Below are 22,577 nucleotides of genomic sequence, written 5' to 3' on the forward strand. Positions count from 1 at the left end.
TAAGCTCAGATAACAACCATTTGGCAGTACATTCTTTCGATATCAGCCTCCCTCAGAAACTATGATTTGGAGCATGAAGGCACAGAGGCAAAATGCAGCGTTTTGCAGGCAGAGCTTGTACTAAATTCTTAGGTCGTCACCGAATATAATGAAGATACCTCAGGTCATATAACAGCATCTAAGAAGATGCTATCTACAAAAGTGGGGTGAAAGACCGCAAACGCTTGGGAGTTCCTCCAAACATGGTTGGCAGGCATCCAGATAACACAGACTGTGTGGTGCCCTCTCACCCAAAGCCGTTGAAGTTGCCGCCGTTGAAGAGGTGGCCGTTGGAGGCGGTGATGGTGTTGCCGTCGCCTTCGTCGTCCCAACAAGGCTCGACGACAATGCGCACGGGTGAAGTGTTGACACCGTTGTGGGCTGCTAGAGACTCGAGCCGTTGCAAGTCAGTGCGCCCCTTGCTCTCAGGAGTGCCATTCATCTCGGATGGGGCCTCTGGGGGACCTGTGGACAGGAAAAGTGAAGAAAGAAAAGATGCTGCTTAGATTGATTGATTGACTGACTTACTGACTGACCAGTCAGCCGGTCAATTGCAGATTGAACTGCAGTTGAACCCTAGAACTCTTCAACCAATTATTGGGTTCAACTGCATAAACAAATGAGGTAACAATTATTTTCTTGGGGTGACAATAAAGCTGATTGTATGATTGAACTGCAATTGAGCCCCAAAACTCTAACGAATTCTGAGGTTCAGCTACCTATTACACGAATCCTAACAGTACACACTTGCCCCAAGTTGCAGCAAGGACTTATTTCACTTGGCAATTCAGGTCTGCATTTTTATGTCGCTTATTCATCAACAAACCCTGGATAAAGTGTCTGCTATTCTTTAAAAAGGTACATCAATGAGAAACACTATTTAGACTGGCCAGAGTATTCTCTCTCAAATCTTCCAGCACATCCTGGATGGAAGAAGATTCACTATTAATGGAGTAAACAAAGTTCAAACTTTTATTTGATATTTTGCACAAAAACACTGATATTAATGATGTCACTGATTTCACAGTGTTTTACTAGCTAGCCCTTGTCAATGTTTCCATTCACTACATATTTTTCAGCACTTAAATCACTTTCAAAAGAAAAAGTTCCCAGGAGCTTGTTTCAATGAATCATAACTTTTTTTGTTTGTCGATGAAAAGTTTTCAGGTTTACTCTTGGGTTCCTTCAGAACGATAAACCGATATCTTTACCGTTTATCGGTAAAGATATTATCTTTACCGATAAACGATTGCCAAGCTTTGAGCAGATGCAGTCGTTTTTCCATGAAGTGGCACAGTCGGAAATTTCACAGTCACCTATCTTTCGTTTTCATGTCCTTTCTGGTTTACAAGGCGATGCTCGCAGTAAGGCTTAACTATCTTAAGTTTCCAAGCTTAACTAACCAATTCACGTACCTTACTTGGTGCAGTATCCCTTTGGAATAAAAAAATTAATTTAATAGAATAGTAAAGAAAAATCTTGTTTAAGCAGAACCCTGGCTAGAGCCAGCCGGTGACACAATGAAAATTAAGATTCTCTGGCACATAACGACCACAGCAATAAGAGAAACAGCTGTGGCGGGGCTTCAATGGAGCATCAAGGGAAAAAAAGACCCCAGATCCCTGGAAATGTAACGCGATAAGCAGACATGACAGGATGTACACCAAACACTGCTTGAGTTGCAGCTGTTGCACATTCTTTTATGACAGAACTTAAAAGTGACTTCAGAGATCAAAGCCCTATAAAGCCATTGACATTCGTAGCGGCTGAACTGCAATATGGCATTTGCTTCCAAAGATGCAGTTTTACAGAACCAAGGCTGTTTTGTTTTTACGTTTGATTCTTCTATTGCACGGTTCAGTATTTCTTTATTTTTGTTGTTGTTAGTGTTGTGTATTCGCCTTTAGCACCTAAACTGATGCTGCTTTCCGTTAACTATGCTTAAATGTATTATCTTAGTATTAACACATTAATGATGCCTTCACACTTAGCACTATGTACTTGGTCTACCTGACTGTAGTACATTCAAAATAAATCTAAAATTTATTTTCTCCTAACAGTCTTGCAGGTGTTCCTGTAGTTATTCACAAAGCACTGGCAACAGTAACATTAACAACAATGGCAGATAGTGAATCCTCTGAAATAGTGGACTCTGATTACACATAAATATGCGCGTAAATCAATATACATGCGTGCGGTACGACATGCTAACATTTGGAGACAAGCTTTAGCCTATCAGTCTGAATGTTGTGAAAACTGCTTCTTCTGACAGCTGATGCGCGCAATGTACAGATTCAATTGCACTGCTTCAAGGAAGGTGGTTATCCGAGTGTGTGCCTAAATAAAAACCACAATCCCCATACCTTAGTCGCAAGAGAACTGGACAAACTTTACACAATGCGCAGTTGTTACAGCTGTGGGGAGACCAGGATGAATTCCACGTTGGTAGTCACTCAACGACTGATTGATTAATTGGGTTTAATGACCAAAAGCAACATCGCTGTTATGACAGACGCTGTAGTGGAGACTCCAAATGAATCGTGACCCGTATATAAAACTGACTCATCGAACAGTCAGTAAATAGAACTGAGCTAGGTATTGTCCAAGGTTATTTTCACGATATGATAAGGCCTGTACAGAGGAGACACGCCTGTTACAGGTCGCGACTTTCATCGCACAGAATACTATTTAACTTTGCAGAACATTCATAGAAAGGTCTGCATTGTTTCAGAACTAACAGTATCGAAAAAAGTCAGGCACAGCAGTAATTGCGAGAATTAATAAAACAAGGGCTAAGCAATTAGTTCATTGAAAGCGAGTATGTCAGCGCGTTACGACAGACAACTGTAATCAACTACGAAGGCAAATTCATGAAACATTCTATCATGGGACCCTGGAAAAGATCTTAGAAACAGAGGAACATAATCGTCCTGCTGTCAAATAAAAGACAATTTTAAAATATCTAACTAACAGTTAACAGTCTTGAAACTGGGCAGTGGGTACTGAGGGATGCCAATCATGCCATAGTGGCGGCCCTAGGCTACAGATCAAATTCGACCACCTGGAGTTCTTTAACGTGCAAGCAGAACGTTATGCATAGCCACTGAAGCAGAACGTTATGCATAGCCACTGGACCACCACGGCGGGCAAATAAACATAGTGGTAAACTTCATGTATTATATCAGGTTATCAAATCTGTGCTATTCAGGCTCCAATGTGGCAGACGATCGGTTCACGTCCGAATACAAACACAATCCACGCCACATGCGCATGCCTGCGGAGTCCGAATTCAGCACCGAGATTAGAAAATCGAGCGAATCGCGATCGACGAGAAAAAGTGTAGAGGTTGATATTCCGACGGCGTGCGAGCGCGGGCCGGGAAAGAGTGTCACGGACATATTTCAACGCGAACTGGCTGTCAACCGTCGCGTCACTTACTTGACAACTTTTGCAGCAACCGAGAAAACATCTTTTTCGCGTTTCCAGCGCACCAGCGCCGAACCGCAGAGATATGTCAAGTGCACGACGAACACACCGGCTTCACTGCCGAACTGCGTGTCTTTCAGGTCCGGCGTCCATCAGAAGAGAAAACGCGTTTATTTTTATTTTTTATATATATATACACACATTTCTTTCACGTTCTTTCCCCGGTCTCCCGCCAGGTATATAAGTGCGCATTGCCGCAGGCAGGGGAAGGTTGAGCTGTTCAGAAAAGAACTATACTTCCTCATCATGTGCAAAGGAAATATAAAACGAAAAAAAGTTACCCACCGAATCAAAATAAAAAAAAATGCCGCGATGAGAGCGTGAGCACGCAAGACGAACGTAGTACGTGTAGCGGTTGCGTGTGCCAAAGAATCGGGGAGAGAAATTCGCTCCTATGACGTGAAACGTCGCCGAAGGTGGTGGTGGTGATGGGCAGTACGCACTACACGAGTTGGGGAGTCGCACACAATTCAAGGACAAACACACGGAAAAACCGCGCGCGCACGAATATGTAGTACATGGCCTTGCCTTGCCTGAGAAGAAAAAGATTCCACAATCGTCTTTACGTATTTGCTTTCTTTCTTTTCCCTCGCCCCAACGACTTTTCTCGCGAGCAGTCATCGTGTACTTTCCTCTCTAGTAGGGCCCTCCCGCAACAACAGCCCGTGTGTCATTTTATTTCTCGGTTTTCCGGTTTATCATTTTTTTTTTTTCCCGTCACCCTCACCCAGCCGTACTTTGAGCCAGTGGCATGCGAGTTGGTGCTTGCTCTAGGGTCACAAAAGTTGACGAGTTGCGAAACGAAATACACGACACGGACCACACTGCGACACGCTCTTTTCTTTTTCCCTCCGTGCAGCGCCAGATAAAGACTCGGGAGAGTGAGGGGCGAGCGAGATTAGCGGCTAACCCGGCCCGCTAATGAGTCTTTAATCGCTCTGACGCCGGGCGCGAACGTGCAGAGAGAAAAATATAACGCATCAGCAGCGGCGTGCGAAGAACTCGCGCTCGGCAGAAGACAACAAAAAAAGAAACGAGGAAACCAGCCAGGTTAGGCCTAGCGCCTTCACTCGCGGCCGAAGAAGCAGACGGCTTGCCCGCGTAGCAGACGTCGCCGTTCCTACGTACCCGACAGCTCGGTCGCGAAGCCATGGCCGCCTCCCGCACGTTCAAACCGCGCGTCGATTAGCTCGGCTCGATAAAAGGCACAGTCGCGGGAGCCGATACGGAAGATGCACTTGACAAGGCCAGTCGTCGCCGGGAGGTCACTGATCGCGCACGCTCATCCCAAGTGCACCCCTAAGCACGTCGTTCATTCATTCGGCGCGAACTACCAATCCCCTGGCCACGCAGGGCGGTCTGCGAAGCGCGCCGTCGTCTGCTACGGGGAGACAACCGGGAAGCGAGCGCGCAGAGGCATCGCGTGGAATATGCAAATGTGGCCGCTAAAGAGAGAGAAAAAAAAAAGGACGGACAGTCGATATTATTGGTGTGTATTTACCCGAAGCACTTGCTGCAGCGTGGCGGAGGTAGAAAGGCGTAGCATTCCAAGACGCGGCCGTAACTTGCCGACGCTACGAAACGGGCGCCTCGCGGCCAACGGCACAGACGCGGCGATATCGTCACGACCACGACGCATCGTACGATATGGCGTGAGTCCCTTCAAGCCGCTGGGTAGGCGGGGGAAGTTGCGGATCGTACGAGCATCGTACAGTACGGTGAGGCGGAAAAGCGTAATAAGGAGCCATAACTGCCCGATGATCCACGTAAGGCCATATGTAATGGGCACGCGCCGAGGGCGCACGAAAATGCGAGAAAACGATGCGGCATACGCCGTCACTGTCCAGAATGAAAACAAAAAAAAAAAAACGCGCGGGGCATTCGCGTAATAAGAGAAATGATTCTTTCTTTTTACTTACGGACCCGACAGCGCCCTACAACGACGCACACAAACCCGCCAATGTTTCCAGGTTTTGGGGCGTGCCTTATTTGCAGGCATGACGGGTTATCTTTTCCTCCTTCTTTTGTCGGTAACCCGGGGAAATAGCTATTTAATTGCACCAATCACAAAGCTTTCTACGGCAACATGCTTCAAAAAAACCAACACGTTATTCGTGAACCATTAAAGCGTTTCTTTATCGTCGCATCACCTATGAGGAAAACTTACACTAAAACATTCGCAAACTAGTGAGCTTTATTGATAAATTATGTTTTCTTTTAGAGCCATAGATGGCGCGCAAATAAGTGAATGGTCAGTTAAAAAACGAAAAAAGATGTGCAAATTTTGACACGAAGTTCCTCAGTGGGTAACGTTGGAGAACTATGGAAGAAAACCGGCGCGATGTCTTTCTTTTCTTTTTTTTTTTTCACGTAATGGCGCTATTTTCGAATGATCTAAAAGCTGCTGACGTTTGCACAGTACGATCGCAGAATACCTACTCAGGGCAGCGTCGTTTCAGTGACCGATTTTGCCTACAGTGTTTCCATCGAAATTTAAAAGCAAAGCACGTTTAGTTTCAGGGACGACAACGGCATAAACTGCCGTGCTACCTCACGATGAAGTCCCACTGCCCTTACAAGAGGAAACAGCTAGGCGACGTGATGATAATGCCCTATTGTCCTATCGTAAGATGACGCGCGTAGCACGAGTTAAAAGGACTGGTTCAGTGTAATTAACGCGCGTTAATTACGAATACAATAAAAAACGAGAAAAAAAACAATGATTTATATGTAATGAATCCATAAACCATCTTCAAAGACTTAACTCAACGCACTAGTGCTCCTTTGCTAGTGGTACAAATAGTAAATAGCACTATAGCAGTTATAAGTACGTCCGAAAATACTGTGTTGAAACACAAATATGGCGGTTGTATATTGCTGGTTTGGTCTTTGTTACGCTTGCGTTGTTTGAATGGTGTTAATTTACTGCCACCATCATTACTGGCACTTTAATTTTAGATTCCTTAAAGAACGTTATTCTATGCTGTAAGATTTTCCTTCACTGTTAATTAAATAGTGATTCGGAAAACGTTAGTGGACCATTTATTTGTAACTGTACAGCAACATTAAAAAAATGACTTAATTAGCAAAGCTATTTCAACTTTTGAATGAATATATATAATTTTGATAACGGAACGTCTTGGTGATACCTCTGTTAACAACTCTTCATTTCATGACAGTTCTGGAGATAAGATAGGAAGATTATGAAGCAGTGTTGTCGCAGGTTATGTATTGAATGTTTCTGCCACTTCTGCGAAGTGAACCAAGTCATCGACCTCTATTGCTTTATTTTAATCAGCAGTTAGCCGTATCAGTTTAGCGTGTACTCTGTGCACCCCTTATCGTTGTGTGAATTGTGGAAGCGCGACACTGTGCTTCGATAACATTGATTGCACAAGATAAAATCGTGAAAGAAGGACAAGGCGTGCAAGCACGGACACAGGAAAAGATAACCAGACAACCACAAACGTCGTCTGTTGTCTTGTGTTTACACCAGATAAATGTTTAAGGCCTCTTACCATAGGATGGGAGCAGTACCAGCAATCATCACGCCATATACAATTCGCTTTTAAAGACAATTAATCGTTTTAAGACGGATAATGCGGAATACGTGGGTCTGGTCCCTACTACTGTCCCTGTGTGTTGCGGTTCCTACACTTCATTAAAAAAAATTATTTTCATTTTTTCCCTTGGTTTTATTGCCTGTTGGCTTCATATGGTTGTAACATTTAAGGGCCGCGAGACAGGATGTCACGTGCATCGGCAACTTCCTCTGCCGAAAGAATATAGGTCCGTTCCTCGTTTTTATACCTCACATTTTTACGAGGTTAACGATGCGGTAGCATAAGTTCAATCGGTCGGTCGAACCACCAATCAGGAAAGGGCATATTTATTTTTCGTTCTGTATCGACTGCGCCACGTGTCAAACGCAATTTCCTTGGAACGAACCGCACTTATTCGCATGACGTACGTGGAGTTTCAATGACGTCACCAAGCGTTACCGCCGGTGAAGCTTTCAGGCCACCCCCCCCCCCCTCCCCCACCCCCGTCCAAGTGTAAATTCCGTATTTACTCGAATCTAAGCATCCCACCTTCTTTTCTCTTCTTTTTTTTTCTTTTTCACGCGCCCTCTATAACCAAAGTTGCCGGCCGTGTGCTTAGATTTTGAAGCAATAAAACATGTTGAGCAAAAAAAAAAAAAAAACCTACTAATTAGTTTTTTTTCTCTTCTTTTTTTCTTATGGACAAAGTTCAGGTTTATTTCAGACGTAAGAAAAGTTAAGGTCAGATACGTAAATTAGACGATCGCCAACCCCAAGATTAATTTACACAAACCCACTCGTGCTTTCTTTCATCTGAAACGTCACAGAGTAACTCCCAAGTGACCCACTGTGCAGCAGTGTTATGAGTCTTCGTTCTTTTTTACTCTCATTGATTAATTGATTGATTGATTGATTGCGTTTAGTATCCCAAAGGAAGACCTGGGGTGTGCAAGACGACGTAGCGGAAGGTCGGAATTACTTTGACTATACCTGCGATTCCTCGACGCGACCTAAATTTGAATAGGCTACGGCAGTGAACAGTTCTTGGGCGTCGTATTTAATCGGCGAAGCGCCGTTGCCACACCGCCATAACCGCGGTGACCACAGGATCACAGCGGGGGGGGGGGGGGGGGGGGGGGGAGGGGGGGGGGGAGAAAAACCAGCGTTTAATGGTTATTTCGATGTCAGGACTGGTGCACAATCGTTTATTTCTTTTTCGTTTTTTGTTTTTCCTGTGCACTCCGTTCAACACTCGAAACGAGCCGCAGTAAGAAAGATAATGATAAAGCAATAGTTCGTGAATGCTCACGGATGCACTATACATACTACAGCTTAAGGTCTTTATGCAGTACCAGCAATAAATGAGAGAAAAAATATGACGGAAATTAAAAATATACACCCACTGTTGTGTGTGTGTGTGTGCGTGTGTGTGTGTGCGGTTATGAGCCACCATTTCTGCGCCTCCACTTCCGACACAAACAAGAGGGGCTATATTTAGCATTTGACCCCCCCCCCCCCCCCCCCTAGTCGTACGATGCTCTATAACTAACATACGACTCTTCTCGAAAAAAAAAAAAAAAAACGCCGAAGCAACGCTTGAACCTATCGCACCGATCAGCCAATTACGCATACATTATAGGTTATAAAATGAAACAGAGCCGACTGACCGGCCGGTGACGTCATATCGCCAGCGTTGACGTGAACACAGACCGGAGTGCGCGGGAGGGGGCCAACAAAAAGAATAAATGGGAAGCCCGGCGTTGACGTCACAGCGATTAGCCGTGACGCATTTTCGCACCACGACGACCTCCTCCGCCTCTCCCCACGCGCCACTTTTTGGACGGCGGCCATGAAGACGAAGCTTGCTGGCCTGGCTTTCTCTTTCACATTCTCTTGGTTATCCTTTCTTTTGCGCGTTTCCCGGCGGCGTTTGTCGCTCTCGGCCAGAACAGCTCCGCGAGTTCGATTGGGATCGGAGAAGGCTTGGTCGGGTCACCGTGCGCGGTCTGAATTGTGTTTTGAAACGAACGTTACCTCCGACCAAAACTGGAAACCATTACGGTCAACGTTGTCTGAGCCAACTGACGTCGTATATCCTTTCCAATAGGCCTAACCGCTCGCTATGAGCAGCGCCCCCATCCAAATTTTCTCAAAATATAAAATCCTTAGGAACGAGTCGAGCTAGGTGGCCTCAAAACATCGGACGTACGTATACGTAAAACAAGTCCCAGTTTTTTGTTGTCGGTTACTTTTGTAATTATACCCCAACCAAATCAAAAGGTGTCGGAGCTGGTTGAAGTAGCTGCTGTATTTTTTTTATTTTTCTTTTTCGGGTCAGTGGCTGTCACATTTTTATATTCGCGTATCCAATTTTGCAGTTTATGGGTCGAAAGATCGGGCAAGTAAGTTCACCGCTGTTGTGTCCCGGCTGCGAAGGTAACAGAGGGGGGCATACTCCACGTGTTGTGCGACTGTCAAACATGCACGCCACCACCGTCGCTTTTGGAAACAAAGAGGATGCTTGGATTACTTCGCCGCTACCAGATTCAACCGTGCTCGTGGACTGTGGAGGACGGATACCCGAATCACTAAAGAAAGCCCAGCTGTTTTCCTTATAAGGCAGTCCAGTCCTGCTGGAAACCTTCAAATCTTGTTGGTAGCGCGATCGATTCCTCACGCCATCCTTTCTCTATCTGTAATTTATTTCGTTTACTATCCGTCATTCCATTACCAGCCATCACCACCTGGACTAGCAAGATGCCCTGCCATGGTGGTTGGACTGACCTCTCTTCACCTCTTCACTTACGTCTATTTCTTCGAACATCCTCACCCAAGGGTGCGCGGTTTCTACTCTGCCAGGAACTGCGTACTTTGCGCGGCTGAGGGCTGTCGCGCGCACCATATCTTGAAAGCGATCTCCACGCGGCTCTGACCTTTGCATGTGCTGTGCTTTCGCCGCCCAGTTTCCGTTGAAGCGATAGACCACACGAGCCTTCGGTCACTGCTCCTGGCGCGCTTGCTCACACCAGCGTTTTGACAGTGCTTGTCTGCGGTCATCGAGTGTGATCTATTCATGTTTGCTTGAGCGCGCTGACACCATGCTTGTTAATTCAGTTAGTAAGCGAATGTGTCCAAGTTTATGCGGCCCATAAAACTACTATCCTTACTCCGTTTGCTATCGAAAGTGATGCTTCGCCTTTCGGGCGAAACTGCGACTTTCTTTTTTTCGTAAAATGAAGATCCTAGACCTCTATACCCTAGAAAATATAGTGACAAACCTCAGAGCGCAGGGAGCATCGTAATCGTCGGTGGATTTTCATTTCTGTACGAAATTAGGCAAGGAATCTTGTTTTCCTTTCCATGTAAAGCTAATCCATAAGGGCGCCAAGCGTATACACGTCTCGTTTACCACTTGCCAACCTACCGCGGTGGTTTAGCTAGCACCGTTACTCATTTCCAGATTCCACTACTTAATGTATCCCCCAAGTTATCTATGTTCCATCACTGCTGCATTCCGCTCTGTTTCGTTTTTAGATTACCTCGGTGGACGATTTAGCAGGTCTTTCCTTAGTTTATGTATACACCCAGGTATCTCCATTGCTTGACTATGGGTATGACTTGCTTTTGAAATGACACCACGTAATTACTTGTCTCTTCCTTAAAGATCATAATTCTCTATTTCTCTGTGGTAAAATACCTTAAGGCCTGTAGATTCATCGTTGCATTGATACTTATATTCGCGAGTCTCTGTAAATCGCAGAACGGAAAGCTGGGCGAGTTGGTCATGAAAGCTAGCGCGTACAAAGAACGAAGTACAAAGACAGTTTACAAACAGGCGCTGTTTGTAAACTACCTGTTTTACCAGGAATCTCTGTAAATCTCTTGCATTGTCTGATATAGTAGCATTATCAGTGCAGACATATCAGCCCTGCCCGCAGACATCAGCCCAGCGACCATCTGTTGCACCTTTTGTCCATTACGGATGCAATATAGATCCAAACCTAATTCACTGCTTCCCAGTCGTCTTTTTATGCCCTTAACATAAAGCGTGAATAACAATGAAAACACACAACACCATTGTATTAGTCATCGGTGAATTTCCACAACTTTATTGCATTTCAGGCCTTCCGGTACGATTTGCTCTCGGTTGTCCCTATATATCTCCCTCAACAGATCCACGAAATTGTCATCTCTTCCCTCGTGCTTGAGAATATCCCACAGCTATTCCCTGTCTACGTTGTCGTAAGTTCCCTTAATATACAGAAATGCTTTGTACAAAGGTCTATTCTGAGCTATTGCACTAAGTTAGTACAATGATATTATCCTCTATGCGTCTGCCCGGTCCAAACCCATTCTGTATATAGTTCCCCCAGTATATCGTTCTTCTCCACCCACTTCGACAGCTCTAATTTTGCATTGCATTTGCTTGCATTGTCATTCTATACATCACCAACGTTGCTGTAACTGAGCGGTACGAGCTCGTCTTATCCTCAATGCCTTTGCCTTTACAGATAAGGTTCATCCTGCTTTCACGCCACCCAAACGGAATTTTCTTCGTTTTAATCACTTGCCCTATGGCATTAGTCAGCAGTGCCTTGCTCTTTGGACCCAACTGCTTGATTATATGTATTGGGATTCCATCGAGTCCTTAGGAACAATTTCTGTCGTTTTTTTTTTTTTTTTTTCGGTAAAGGCTCCAAGGTAAATTTTGACCTGCATTTGTAACAGTGGCATAATTCAGACTCAATAACGTGCCTTTCCGAACGTCACAACTACATCGCACGTTTCTGTTTCCTCCAAAACGCACTTCCTTCTGTGTTTCTAAAAGTCCCCACAGCAATTTCACTGTTCAACTAACGCATTTAACCGCTCATACCTGCCTGGTGCAGTTCAACAGTGGAATGTATTGCCTGATGACAGTAACGAAACACCTGGAGTAGCATGTCAGGCGAACAGCCAGGCTAACATCTCCAGCATATCATTAAAGCATGTTTCTCTCACACCTTCAGCATACAGTATGCAGTTTACATACACTAGTAATTGATAAACGTTTGTTGTTTCGTCCTGTTTATGCTCGACAAACAATATTATGGCTGCGGACACCGGTTCGGAAAATAGGACTTTTCCAAAATCTTATTTTTAAGTATACTCGGGTCCCTTCGTCATTCTCGAATGCTTGAGTGACACGTGACCTGTACGTCATCACTAAAAGTGACGGCTGCTAACCACCGTTCACACAATACTTAAGTTGTGCACGTCGCACGATTGACACCCTACTATCAGCACGTACTGTGACTCGCTCGGTGAGCTTCGTCCGCCCCGGAGGAAAACGTAACGTCGAAGCGGAGGGGCGAAGACGTTGCGCAAGGTTTTGGTAATCGGCTGTTTCGGACCGTCCCGTCTCTCCTCTACCGTTTTCTCCATTCGCACTGTAAGTAAAACCATTACATCCGTAACAATGTTATGATATTATGAATGTCATTTTGTTCCCGCCATAAATAAAAAAAAAATTGGTGTGGTTTAGCTTTGGTTAACCCTGGTTGATAGCGAAAGCTTCACTGCCCTGGCTAGGCCCATTGTCGAGCTGTGGCCGAGGTGTGGTTTCACAATGATATACAGACATGTTTGCAATGAATACAGTGTTTATTCATCATTTTTTAAGCCTATGAAGACACTGCGGTGATCAGTAAAGTAGTGAGACTTGGTTGCAACTCGCAGCCGGGCCCAACTCTACTCGGGCAAAACGGCGGCAATGTCCCCTTTCAGGGCTCCGTAAAGGCCTAAATATAGTCCGACGTAGCGTGAACACGCGCACACGTTATGTCACGTCGGCGAGAACAACAGCGGCTATAGTTCGACCGATGGTTCGACGTACTGGCGCCGCCAACGTAACCGGAAGCGCTTGGCCAATGCGCTCGGACGCGCCCGGCGTCTGATGACGCTCGGCCGCGTGCCGATAACGTCATACTATAAACGCGCCTTAATGATCTCTTGTGGTTTGAACTCTAGCTCTCAAGGTGAAAACTGTTGAGTCGCCGACGGCTGCCCGAGGTAGCGTAATGAAGCTTTCGCTTCAAAATAATAACATCACAAGGGGATTTTAAGATAAATAAACGATGATGATAATTATAATATGGAAATCAATCTGAAACACTCTCCCGATGAACACCCGTGAGCAGAAGTATACGGACCAGGGATTGCGCGATAAAGCTGATTTTCTCCTCTGCCCGTGAATGTAACTTGAAATTAAGGACGGCAGTTCGAACTTGGCATTGCGAACTTTCCAGTACACTCGTCAATTTCACTTTATGCACGTTAATGACGAAGAAATTCAGCTCTTGCGGTGACCCTGTGCAGTGGCGCATCGGAGGGGGGGGGGGGGGTTGTAACCCTACCCCCCCCCCCCTCACGCGTCCAGCCCCACCAGTCCAACATGTACCTTCAGCGCTCTGCTCACATCTCTGCTCACATTGTCATTACAATTCAGGAGGTGGCTTGAGGTCGAATTTTCCCGATTAACAAAAACACTCTACCATTGTCTTGTATTTATTCATTCACACTTAAATTACTTTGAGTAAAACGCTTAAGAAATAAACCTCATTATCATCCTTGGTGTCATTATTATAATTATTAGGCATTTTATTTGCCGTTAGATTCCTCTGGCTACAGCAAGGAAATTGAATATTATGCAAAGTGCTTGCTTCCACCCCCTCCCCCCAACACACAACTTTACCCCCCCGGAAGAGATCCTGGTTGCGCTATACTGACCCTGCAGGTGGTCCGTAAACTTTTGGTCATGGGTGTACACTTGGAGCTGCGTCTGCACAGGGCGATTTTTCACGTCGCGCTTTGCACGCAGTCACGCGTAACAAGCGTATTCTGATCACGTGTTCACGTCTGATCAGTTGTTTCGATCAGTTCGGCGTTTCAGTTTATTCTCATGCGCGGTCAACCTTCGTTGCATGCACGGCCATCTTGAGTGGCGGAAAAATCGCGCGCGCTACACGCTAGTCTCCATGCGTCTCTTTGTATCGCTTCCAACCTTGCCCCCCTTTTTTTTTTCTTTTTTTCCGCGTGACCCGAGCGCGATCGAAGGACATCCTTTTTCTATTCCCGCCCGATTATGCGACGAGGCGTCGCCGCAGTACACGCTCAATTGCATAGCTATAGCTGCGCTGAGCTTCCGACTCGATTGCGTGTTTAGCAACCGGTTGTGCGAACACCAGAGCGTGCACTGTTACGACGCGGCGGAGCGAAACGTCGAAACAACCTTTCCTTGTCGATAACAATCTCTGCCGCGCCGCGATTATATACTGTTTGTCGCGCGGGGTTCTCGATCGACTGACGTCAGTGGTGTTCTCGGCCGAGGGCGGCGGAACAAAAATGGAAGCGCTAATATACAGTAAGCCTTGCGTCATCTTGCGAAATGATTAGGTATGTTACGTACAAACCTCGAAGCCGTAATAGAGATCGATAATCGAAGGCCGGTCGGTTTTCACAGGCATGCCGAAGATGCGTCGTTGAAGGGGTAGCAACAGAACTGCTTGCGATTAAACTTTTGCCTGGAAAGTCATCCGAGAATCACAGTCATTACAGGGCTCGACGAACTACGCGCAGGCGTATAAAGGTAGCTATAGATATGAGATGGTGATCGCTAATGGCATCCTCTTTAAATCAGGGTGGCTATCAAACAGTCACCTGTGTGAGATAAGCGTTACCATATATATATATATATATAGCAATCTAGCGTTCTGCCTATCGCTGCTTTATCTCATACAGCTACCTATATATGTCTGTGGCTTTCTCTTCCCCATTGACACTCTAATCCTCTCTTGCTTTCAGCTTCGAACCCCAACGCTTGTGAAAGGTTGGAAGGATATCTTCGCATTCCATTACAATGTGCTGGGTTGTCTCCGGAGATTTGTTTCTGCAGGAGACAAAGGTCTCCCCCAGTTGCGAATATACATTGCCTCTTCATAACATTGTCCTTAGGCAGCCAGCTTGATCGGGCCTCAAAGACCAAGTCATTGCCCTTTGTGCTATCATACAAAATTTTGCTTTACAGATGACTTACTTGCCGTCTTTGCGCGATGGAGCTGTCAGTAGCCGACTATAAGCACTTCACTCACATGCTTGTATGTCGGCAGCTCACTATAGGTACCAAGAAAGTGATTTTGCATCTTTTTTTTTTTTTGTGTGTGTGTGTGTGTGTGTGTGTGTGTGTGTGTGTGTGTGTGTGTGTGTGTGTGTGTGTGTGTGTGTGTGTGTGTGTGTGTGTGTGTGTGTGTGTGTGTGTGTGTGTGTGTGTGTGTGCGGGTGGGTGGGTGGGCGGAGAAGAACGGTGCAACGCAAGAATATTTCTAGCGCATTATATGGCTGCTCAAATCGACACGAGGCGTGGCCACCAACACTGCCGCAATGGTGGCATATATTTCATATACGAACCTCAATAGCCATCCTGGGGTGCTGTTCTATATAGACCTTGTCAAATTCCGCCCCATCGTTGAATTCCGTCATGTTTGCGTTTTGAGCCAATCGGAGAAGTCGTTGCCGCCTGGTGAGCCAATCAGAGCTGACAAGATGGCGAATTTGACAGTATGGCGGATTTTGCCGTTGTCCATGAGGCCGTTGTCGAATTTGTCCTCTTCTTAAAAAGGAATCGTCATCTCGAACGTCCTTCGCAGCTTCCCTCTGTTCGTAGCTAAGTTCCCTCTGTTCGCGCGATCACTTCCTGCATTCGTTTCCTTGCCCCCAGATCCTCTCCTACATATACCCGGAGCTAATCAACCCCCACTGTAAGCTATGTGGAGAGATCGCCACTCTCAACCACATTATCTGGGACTGCCGGATGGAACCTAACGCACCAAAGCTAAGATTTAGGCATGAAATTAAAGAAAAAAAAAGAACGTTAGCCTTCTTTTTCTTCGTTTTTTTAGTAATAAACTTTTTTCCCCACCAAATCAATTAATATTTAGTTTTTAACGAATACTTGGCAAGTCTCAACTGATTTACTGTTGCTCTTTAGTGTCTGTTTAAGAACCAAAAGTAGACCCAAAACCAACACAGACCTAGAAAATAAAAAAAAAAAAAACGTTACAACCGCATGATCTGAAAGACAACACATTTGCCGCTAAAAAGCAAACACGCAGAAAGACAGAGACATTTACGACGACAATGCGTCATCGGCACGGCATTGCTATATCTATATACCTTTCTCTGTGTGTGTCCTTTTAGCGGCATAATGTGTTTTTCGTAACAAATACCAACTATGCCAAGACGCATTTGTTCTGAGACATGTGATACCTTCAGCCCTATAACATCGATGTTGATCGAACACTGGGCCTTGCAGTTAATGCAAGCAAGTCCATCGCAGGAGTCAACAAGGGCATTACTGGAAACAGATCGCTGACTTCGAATCATGCCTTCAAGGTGAAACACGCCCAGGAAAACACTATATACGCGCTGGCACTTTATCCTCAATGCTGGCCGTCCTTTTTCTCCGAGGCTCCGCCGCTGTGTACGCCCTTGAATATATACTTTTCGTTTGCAGCCCCCCGACACATGATTCATTAGACAAGGCCTTCCCTGTCGTCGTGTTGCATTCCATTGGAAGAACCTTTAGACGGTGACACTCTACTCTCGGTGACAAACTCCGAGAATTCGGCGCAATAAGCTCCGCCTACAGAACCGCACTGCACCTGCTTTGTATTCCTCCGCGATCCAAAACAATAGTTCCCGCGAGACGCCGGTATTGAAAGAAGGCCGCCTCATTCAATTTCAGTTGGACAGCGTTGTATCGGCTACCGAACTATTAGGCTGTCACCAGCAATCTTTTGTGCAACGACAACTGCACCATTTTGCCCAACTCAAAGAATTTGTACAGGATGCGCCAGCCAACCACGTTCACTCATTTCAGTGACGTCACGGCGGAGGAACCTCACTAAACAACGTCCGCGGCTTCTCTCGGGAACTAATTATGTTTGTAGCGTGCATGTGCAGTTTTCTGGGCGGAGCTTGCGCTGAACTTTTGTCATCTTGCTTCTGGCATTTGGTTTTTGAATGCTTTAAACAACGTTTTGTGCGCGTAAGCCGTTGCGCTTCGAAAACCCCATGAGCATGGACGAAAATGATATCCGCTCGCCATCTTAGCTGAATATTCGACGATGAAAAATATCTTGGGAGCGAACTGTAAATCTTTGACTATATTAAATCACTAGCCTTTGACGTACCCGACTCACTGACTGGCGAATCAGCTTCGTTGATATCAATAAACGAGTCCTATTCTAGAAGCTCCTTTCGGCGCTGTCAAAGCCTACGTGGATCGAGAGAGAAGAGGCAGTGGGAGGAATTTTCTGCCGCGTTTCAGCCACCGTAGTAAAGCATTTATACCTCGACAGTTGTAACTTGGATAGTCACAGAAATAGCGACGCCACAAAACGTCTTCCTGCTCTGTATATAGCAGGTCACGATAAAATTTGACCGCACGTAAAAAAAGCACGCATAAAGGCGAAAAATAACATCACATTGCCGTTTCATTTTAAGAGGAAACCTTAGCTCAGGGCCGACTCTGATGCTGGCATTCCAAACATGTAAAACGCCGAAATGCATTAGATGAGAAAACCGTTGGACCGATTTTAATGAAATGTGTTGCATTTGATAGCGAAAGTGAAATTCTCGTGACTGTAGGAAGCAAAATATTGATTTAGGGCGTGGAATTTTTCACAAATATAGGCGAAAATTGGTAAGTTTCAAAAAAAAATATAGAAGCACGAATTTTAGAAATCCATAACTCTACTCTAAAAACAGATATCGCAGTTATGTAACCTGCATCTATATAAGAGCATATAAAGCTAACAAATTTTATGTACAGCAATTTACAACTTACGCGAACTTGTTAGAATCATTACAAGGGTTTTTCAAAAGTTCTACTCAAAACTAGTGGTATATACTTCTAAGTGGTGTATTATGCATAAATTTTCTCCGCTTTAGATGTATTATTAGGTAACACTTACAGAATTGTGCTATTGTTTTTATAGCTGAGTGGCAGAGTTGTTAACTTGATAGTTTCGGTTTGAAAGTCTCCAATTTTTAGCATATTTCTAACGACTCGACGGCCTAAATAAAAAAAAAAATCTGCTTCCTACAGTCATTATATTTTAACTTTTTTTTTGAATGCAACAAACCTCAACAAATTCGGAGGAATGGTTGCCGAGAAAAACGATTTCTCTTCTTCCATGGATTTGGATAGAAGCTTCCGAGCTAAAGCTTTCTCTTAACGAAGGGACTGGATGTCAACAAACCTAAAAAAAGAAAAGAAAGAAACGCGACAAACGAATGCAGAAACGTACGAACGAATCGTCAAAAGCAAAGAGCCTGAAGATGCTTTCAACGATGGAAGATTATGCATGGTCGCAGCCACAAAAGGCTATGAACTGTTACTGGCTTATGACTATATGGTAAACTATATATACAACTGGCTATAGGCTCAGTCGAATTATGCAGTAATTTGTTTCGTCACTTCGGATCGGGCAGGAACAATGAGTGATAAAAGTCGGTTTACCACAGCAACCGCTTGATGGTGATGCACACCTATGAGACGCGTCGTCATGGAAACGCGACGTCCAACAACGACGCGGGACGTTCAACAAGGCAGAACTTTGTCGGTTCGTAACTACAACACGTAACGAAACGTTATTAGTAATTAACTAGCGATAGTGAGTTAACTTTTCTCGCTCGTGACGCCGTGATTTGCCAGCAGCAATCTGATGATGATTTTGTATCGACGCGCTTGCGGGTATGTATCACGAGAAGGGTCCAGCGCAGACGACTAGCAGAAGATAAGCAGACGGCAAGACGACAAGTTCGCGTTCTACATTGACTGAGACTCTGCAGCTTCCATAGCACTAAATGTAACTAGGCACTGCAGAAAATGGAAAGGACGGAGAAGTAGAGAATTTGAGCTGTAGACGGTTGTATTGATTGCATGTTGGTCGACTTAGTATTGGGCTGAATAATCGTAATTCGGATTTGAGAAGGTGATGATGATAATGATTCCACATTGGCACACGCCTGCAACGGGAGATTGGCCAAGATCAGCCATACTGGCATTTACGAAACCACCGTTTTTTTTTTTAATCCATTGCTAGAACATCATACTCGATGTTAATATATATAAATACGGTCCGCTGCGGACAGGAGTCGAATGGGACGCCTTTTCACGCCATATTGATTTTCTTATAATTATAACACTACCGAGATAGAACGTATGTCTAGATGACCGCCCGTTGAAATGTCACCGCGAAATCTAAATTGTCGAACGACATATCATATAGTGCGAAGACACAATTACAAAGAAGATACACGTCACAGGCGCTAAATTGTCCATCCACAAACAAAAATTCAACTTCATTTTGTCAGAACCTGGGCAGTTAAGTGATGTTGAGCGAGCTCTACTACATGCATGAACGTAGGGACCCAGCCGACACTTCTGTTTACGGTCCCGCTTTCCTTGTTCCGTGCTGCGTAATTAGCACGTGACCCCGAGTACGATACGCCCTGCGTATCACTCTATGCGGATATAAAAACAAGCGCCCTGAGATACAAAGAAAGAAAGAAAAGAGGGGAAAGCAAAATTGCCGGGAAAGTGAGGAAGAGGAAAATAAAGCCTCGCTACCGGCTTTTTTTCTCTTTTTCTCGAGGTTTCAAGATGCACTCACGGGGACGCCTCTTGGTCGCCCGCCGAACAGCCTTGACGCCCAGCAGGACCAGTATAAAGCGGAAGAGAACTTGCAGCCATGCGAGCATGTTATGCGAACGTGCACTGCGCTGCGGCTACTTCTCATGCAGACGACGCGGAATCAGCAGCAGACGACGCCGCGTCGATCGTCTGCTATGCCGTCTGCGCGGCTGAGGTGCAGCGGAGTACGCGTGACGGCTGAATACGAAACTAAGCCGGAAACGGTCGGTCGTCATCCGAAAGTAACTACTTTTTTTTTTTTGCCGAGCAAGAGGAAAAGGAAAGACGTGAAGCCATTTCTTCTTTCTTTAATTTCGCACTCTGCTCCGATGCCTCCTATACGCGCTTCCTTGTAGCAGTGATTCCAGAGCAGCGGTTCACGGAGGGCCGGGTTTTCCTGCTGAAAAAACCGGCGTCCTACTTAGCGACTGCTCGAAGGAAGCAATTGACATTTTCTAGCTCTCGCAGGCATGTTTTCGTGTTTCTTTTTTCTGATCCTTTGTTTCTCAACTCAGTTTCGTAATGTGCCCACGACGTTGTGAGGCGTATTTATTATCTTTTTCTCTTTTTTTTTATTCAGTAAGGGCGTTAAAGTATATGGCGAGCTAAATTCGGCATTTTGAAAACCGAGTGTACGCTACAGTAGAACCAAATCTAATCTCTCAGATCAATTTCTTTCGTATACGACGACGGAACTGTCGTGAAACCCTGTCAGATATGGTGGACCGTTAAACAAACTGTTGTAACTGACCATCAATCACTTTTCTTACCTACACTAAATCTAACTATTCGATGTTGTGAATAGCGCTGTTCCAAAAAGGCGTCTAGTTATAACACGGGTACGCAATCGCGAAAAGTGGAGACTTCACTTTGTTCTCACTCATTTTTGTCGCATAATAATTTACAGCCGTTAAAACGGGGTTAATTATTGTTCACCACATTTGGCGACAATGGAAATTCAGGCAATTCATAGACCACACAGCATTGTCCCAGGGTCTCGAAAACACTGGCGTCAACATCGGGCTGTGCGTATGTTAAGTCCGAGTATGACACCTAGAACCACTTCGGCCATGTTTACACCCTATCATTCCTGGCTGCAGCAATCAAATGATATTGCGGTTAAAACAACACCTCGCTTATAGCGTTTCCTCACTTATAGCGGAAGCTGCGCATTTACATTCTAGCTGGCATTGATCGATTGGTCCTGCTCGAGTAACTGTCAATATCTAATCGCGGACGCACACTTCTAAAGCAACATTAAGGTCGTGCAGGCACCCTTCCCGGACCCTTAGAAAAGACAACATAAAAACTACTTTTTTTTTCCCCGCAAGAACTACTTTTTCCCCGTTGCAGACAAGAATTAAAGTCACGAGAACTGCAACTTCAAACGTGCGCGAGTGTTAAAAACAATCTGTCGCCCGTGCAATACAAACAAATGCGATTCAATGAACTGTCATGCTGCATCTGAGTAGCGGAAGACAAAATAGTCACTAACGATAATTCGCATGCGAATCGTTAGGATAAGGGTAAGTTGTAGGCGATGCGTCGTCGCCTGCACCGCGACTAACGGTCACGCATCATGCGAGACGCAGACAAATGTAATCACGTACAGTACGCGCTATACACTTTAAATATAACACGACAGTATCGCTGGAACAGAATTAACACCACGTATCAGCTGCTTTCTCGGACAATATACGATACCGAAAGGGACCCTATAGGTGAGCTGCTATGAACTTGAATTAAGCACTCCTTTAAAGTTGAGGACTGAGAAGAAAATTGCATTTTCGCAAACGGTATACGAGATAAAACATTAAAAAAAAAACGCTCACCAGTCGACGAAGGCGTGTCCATAATCCAAAAAGCGCGGGGACGGACTTCCGTCCTCTTCTCGAAGAAGTCCAACGATGGATCACACAAGTTGAAATGTAGGAGGAATGGCGATCAAGATCAACTAACGGGTGCGCAAACACTTTCCCGGGCGCTTTCACGCCACCAATAATAGGCGGCCACTTTCTTTCTTTCTTTTTTTTCCTCGAGAGTACGCGCGAACCGCTGTCGTCACGATGAGCAGACGACACTCGAAGCAGCAGCAGTGCAGACGACGCGCACGTGGTACGTACGGGACTACCCCACCACCACCGCCTGCATGGCCTGGAGCACGTGTGAGCTGGCCATAATTTTCGTATTTTTTCTCTTCTTTCCCTTGCGCAGCCTGGAGCGTTTTATCCTTTCCTCGTAGACCACACCACCACGGTCACACGACGACGAATCCTGTCCTCTGGCCTTCCCGGTCCCGTCCTTCGGAAGACCGGTGGTGGGAGAGAGCAACACAGAGAGAGAGAGAGAGTAACGAAATGAACGGTGTGATACCGCGCGGGCGGGGATGCGAACTGCAGGAGCGAACGGGGCCGACAGCAGACGACGGAGTTGCAGACGACGAAATTGCCGCTGTACGCCGTTGCCAGACCACTTTCGTTTTTGCGCTGCCAGACACAACGTGCTTGCGACTTCGCTTTTTTTTTTTTTTCTTCGCTTTATTACTGCTCAGTCCATTAGCCAGGGATCATAGTATCGCTTCAACGATTCGGGTATAGACAACGAGCAGCAGCGTGGCGCCACAAGGAAGCAGCGGACGAAATCACACGAAGAGGAAAGAGACGATGACATTTCTTCGGAAGTGACGTTGCTTCCTGTTTCCCACTGCCCGTTTCTTTCTCATAAGCTACGTGAAAGGGAGGATCTCGCGTGGAAGCGCAAAGTACAAAGCGAGC

At 45.5% G+C, this 22,577-nt stretch overlaps 1 protein-coding gene across 19 annotated transcripts in view; it reads right to left on the bottom strand.

Annotated features, from left to right (window-relative positions):
* Nucleotides 1–21,993, bottom strand: part of LOC119463375 (acetyl-CoA carboxylase-like) — a 124,121-nt gene extending 102,128 nt beyond the window's left edge. For 3 of the 19 annotated variants that reach the window (XM_049656565.1, XM_049656564.1, XM_049656563.1), the window contains exons 1-2: nt 19,784–20,011; nt 291–504 (exon numbers count right to left, since the gene is read on the bottom strand). In XM_049656565.1, coding sequence (XP_049512522.1) covers nt 291–504; nt 19,784–19,871 — 302 coding nt within the window. In that variant the 5' untranslated portion in view covers nt 19,872–20,011. Of the gene's footprint in view, nt 1–290; nt 505–3,477; nt 3,676–3,810; nt 3,963–4,653; nt 4,881–5,026; nt 5,370–5,444; nt 5,546–19,783; nt 20,013–21,635 lie in introns of those variants that run through there. The other 16 variants (XR_007463648.1, XM_037724199.2, XM_049656559.1 and 13 more) reach the window with 14 other exon arrangements.
* Between the last annotated feature and the right edge of the window lie 584 nt (nt 21,994–22,577).

The sequence above is a fragment of the Dermacentor silvarum genome, chromosome 9, assembly GCF_013339745.2.
Source record: "Dermacentor silvarum isolate Dsil-2018 chromosome 9, BIME_Dsil_1.4, whole genome shotgun sequence".
Classification (NCBI taxonomy): domain Eukaryota; kingdom Metazoa; phylum Arthropoda; class Arachnida; order Ixodida; family Ixodidae; genus Dermacentor; species Dermacentor silvarum.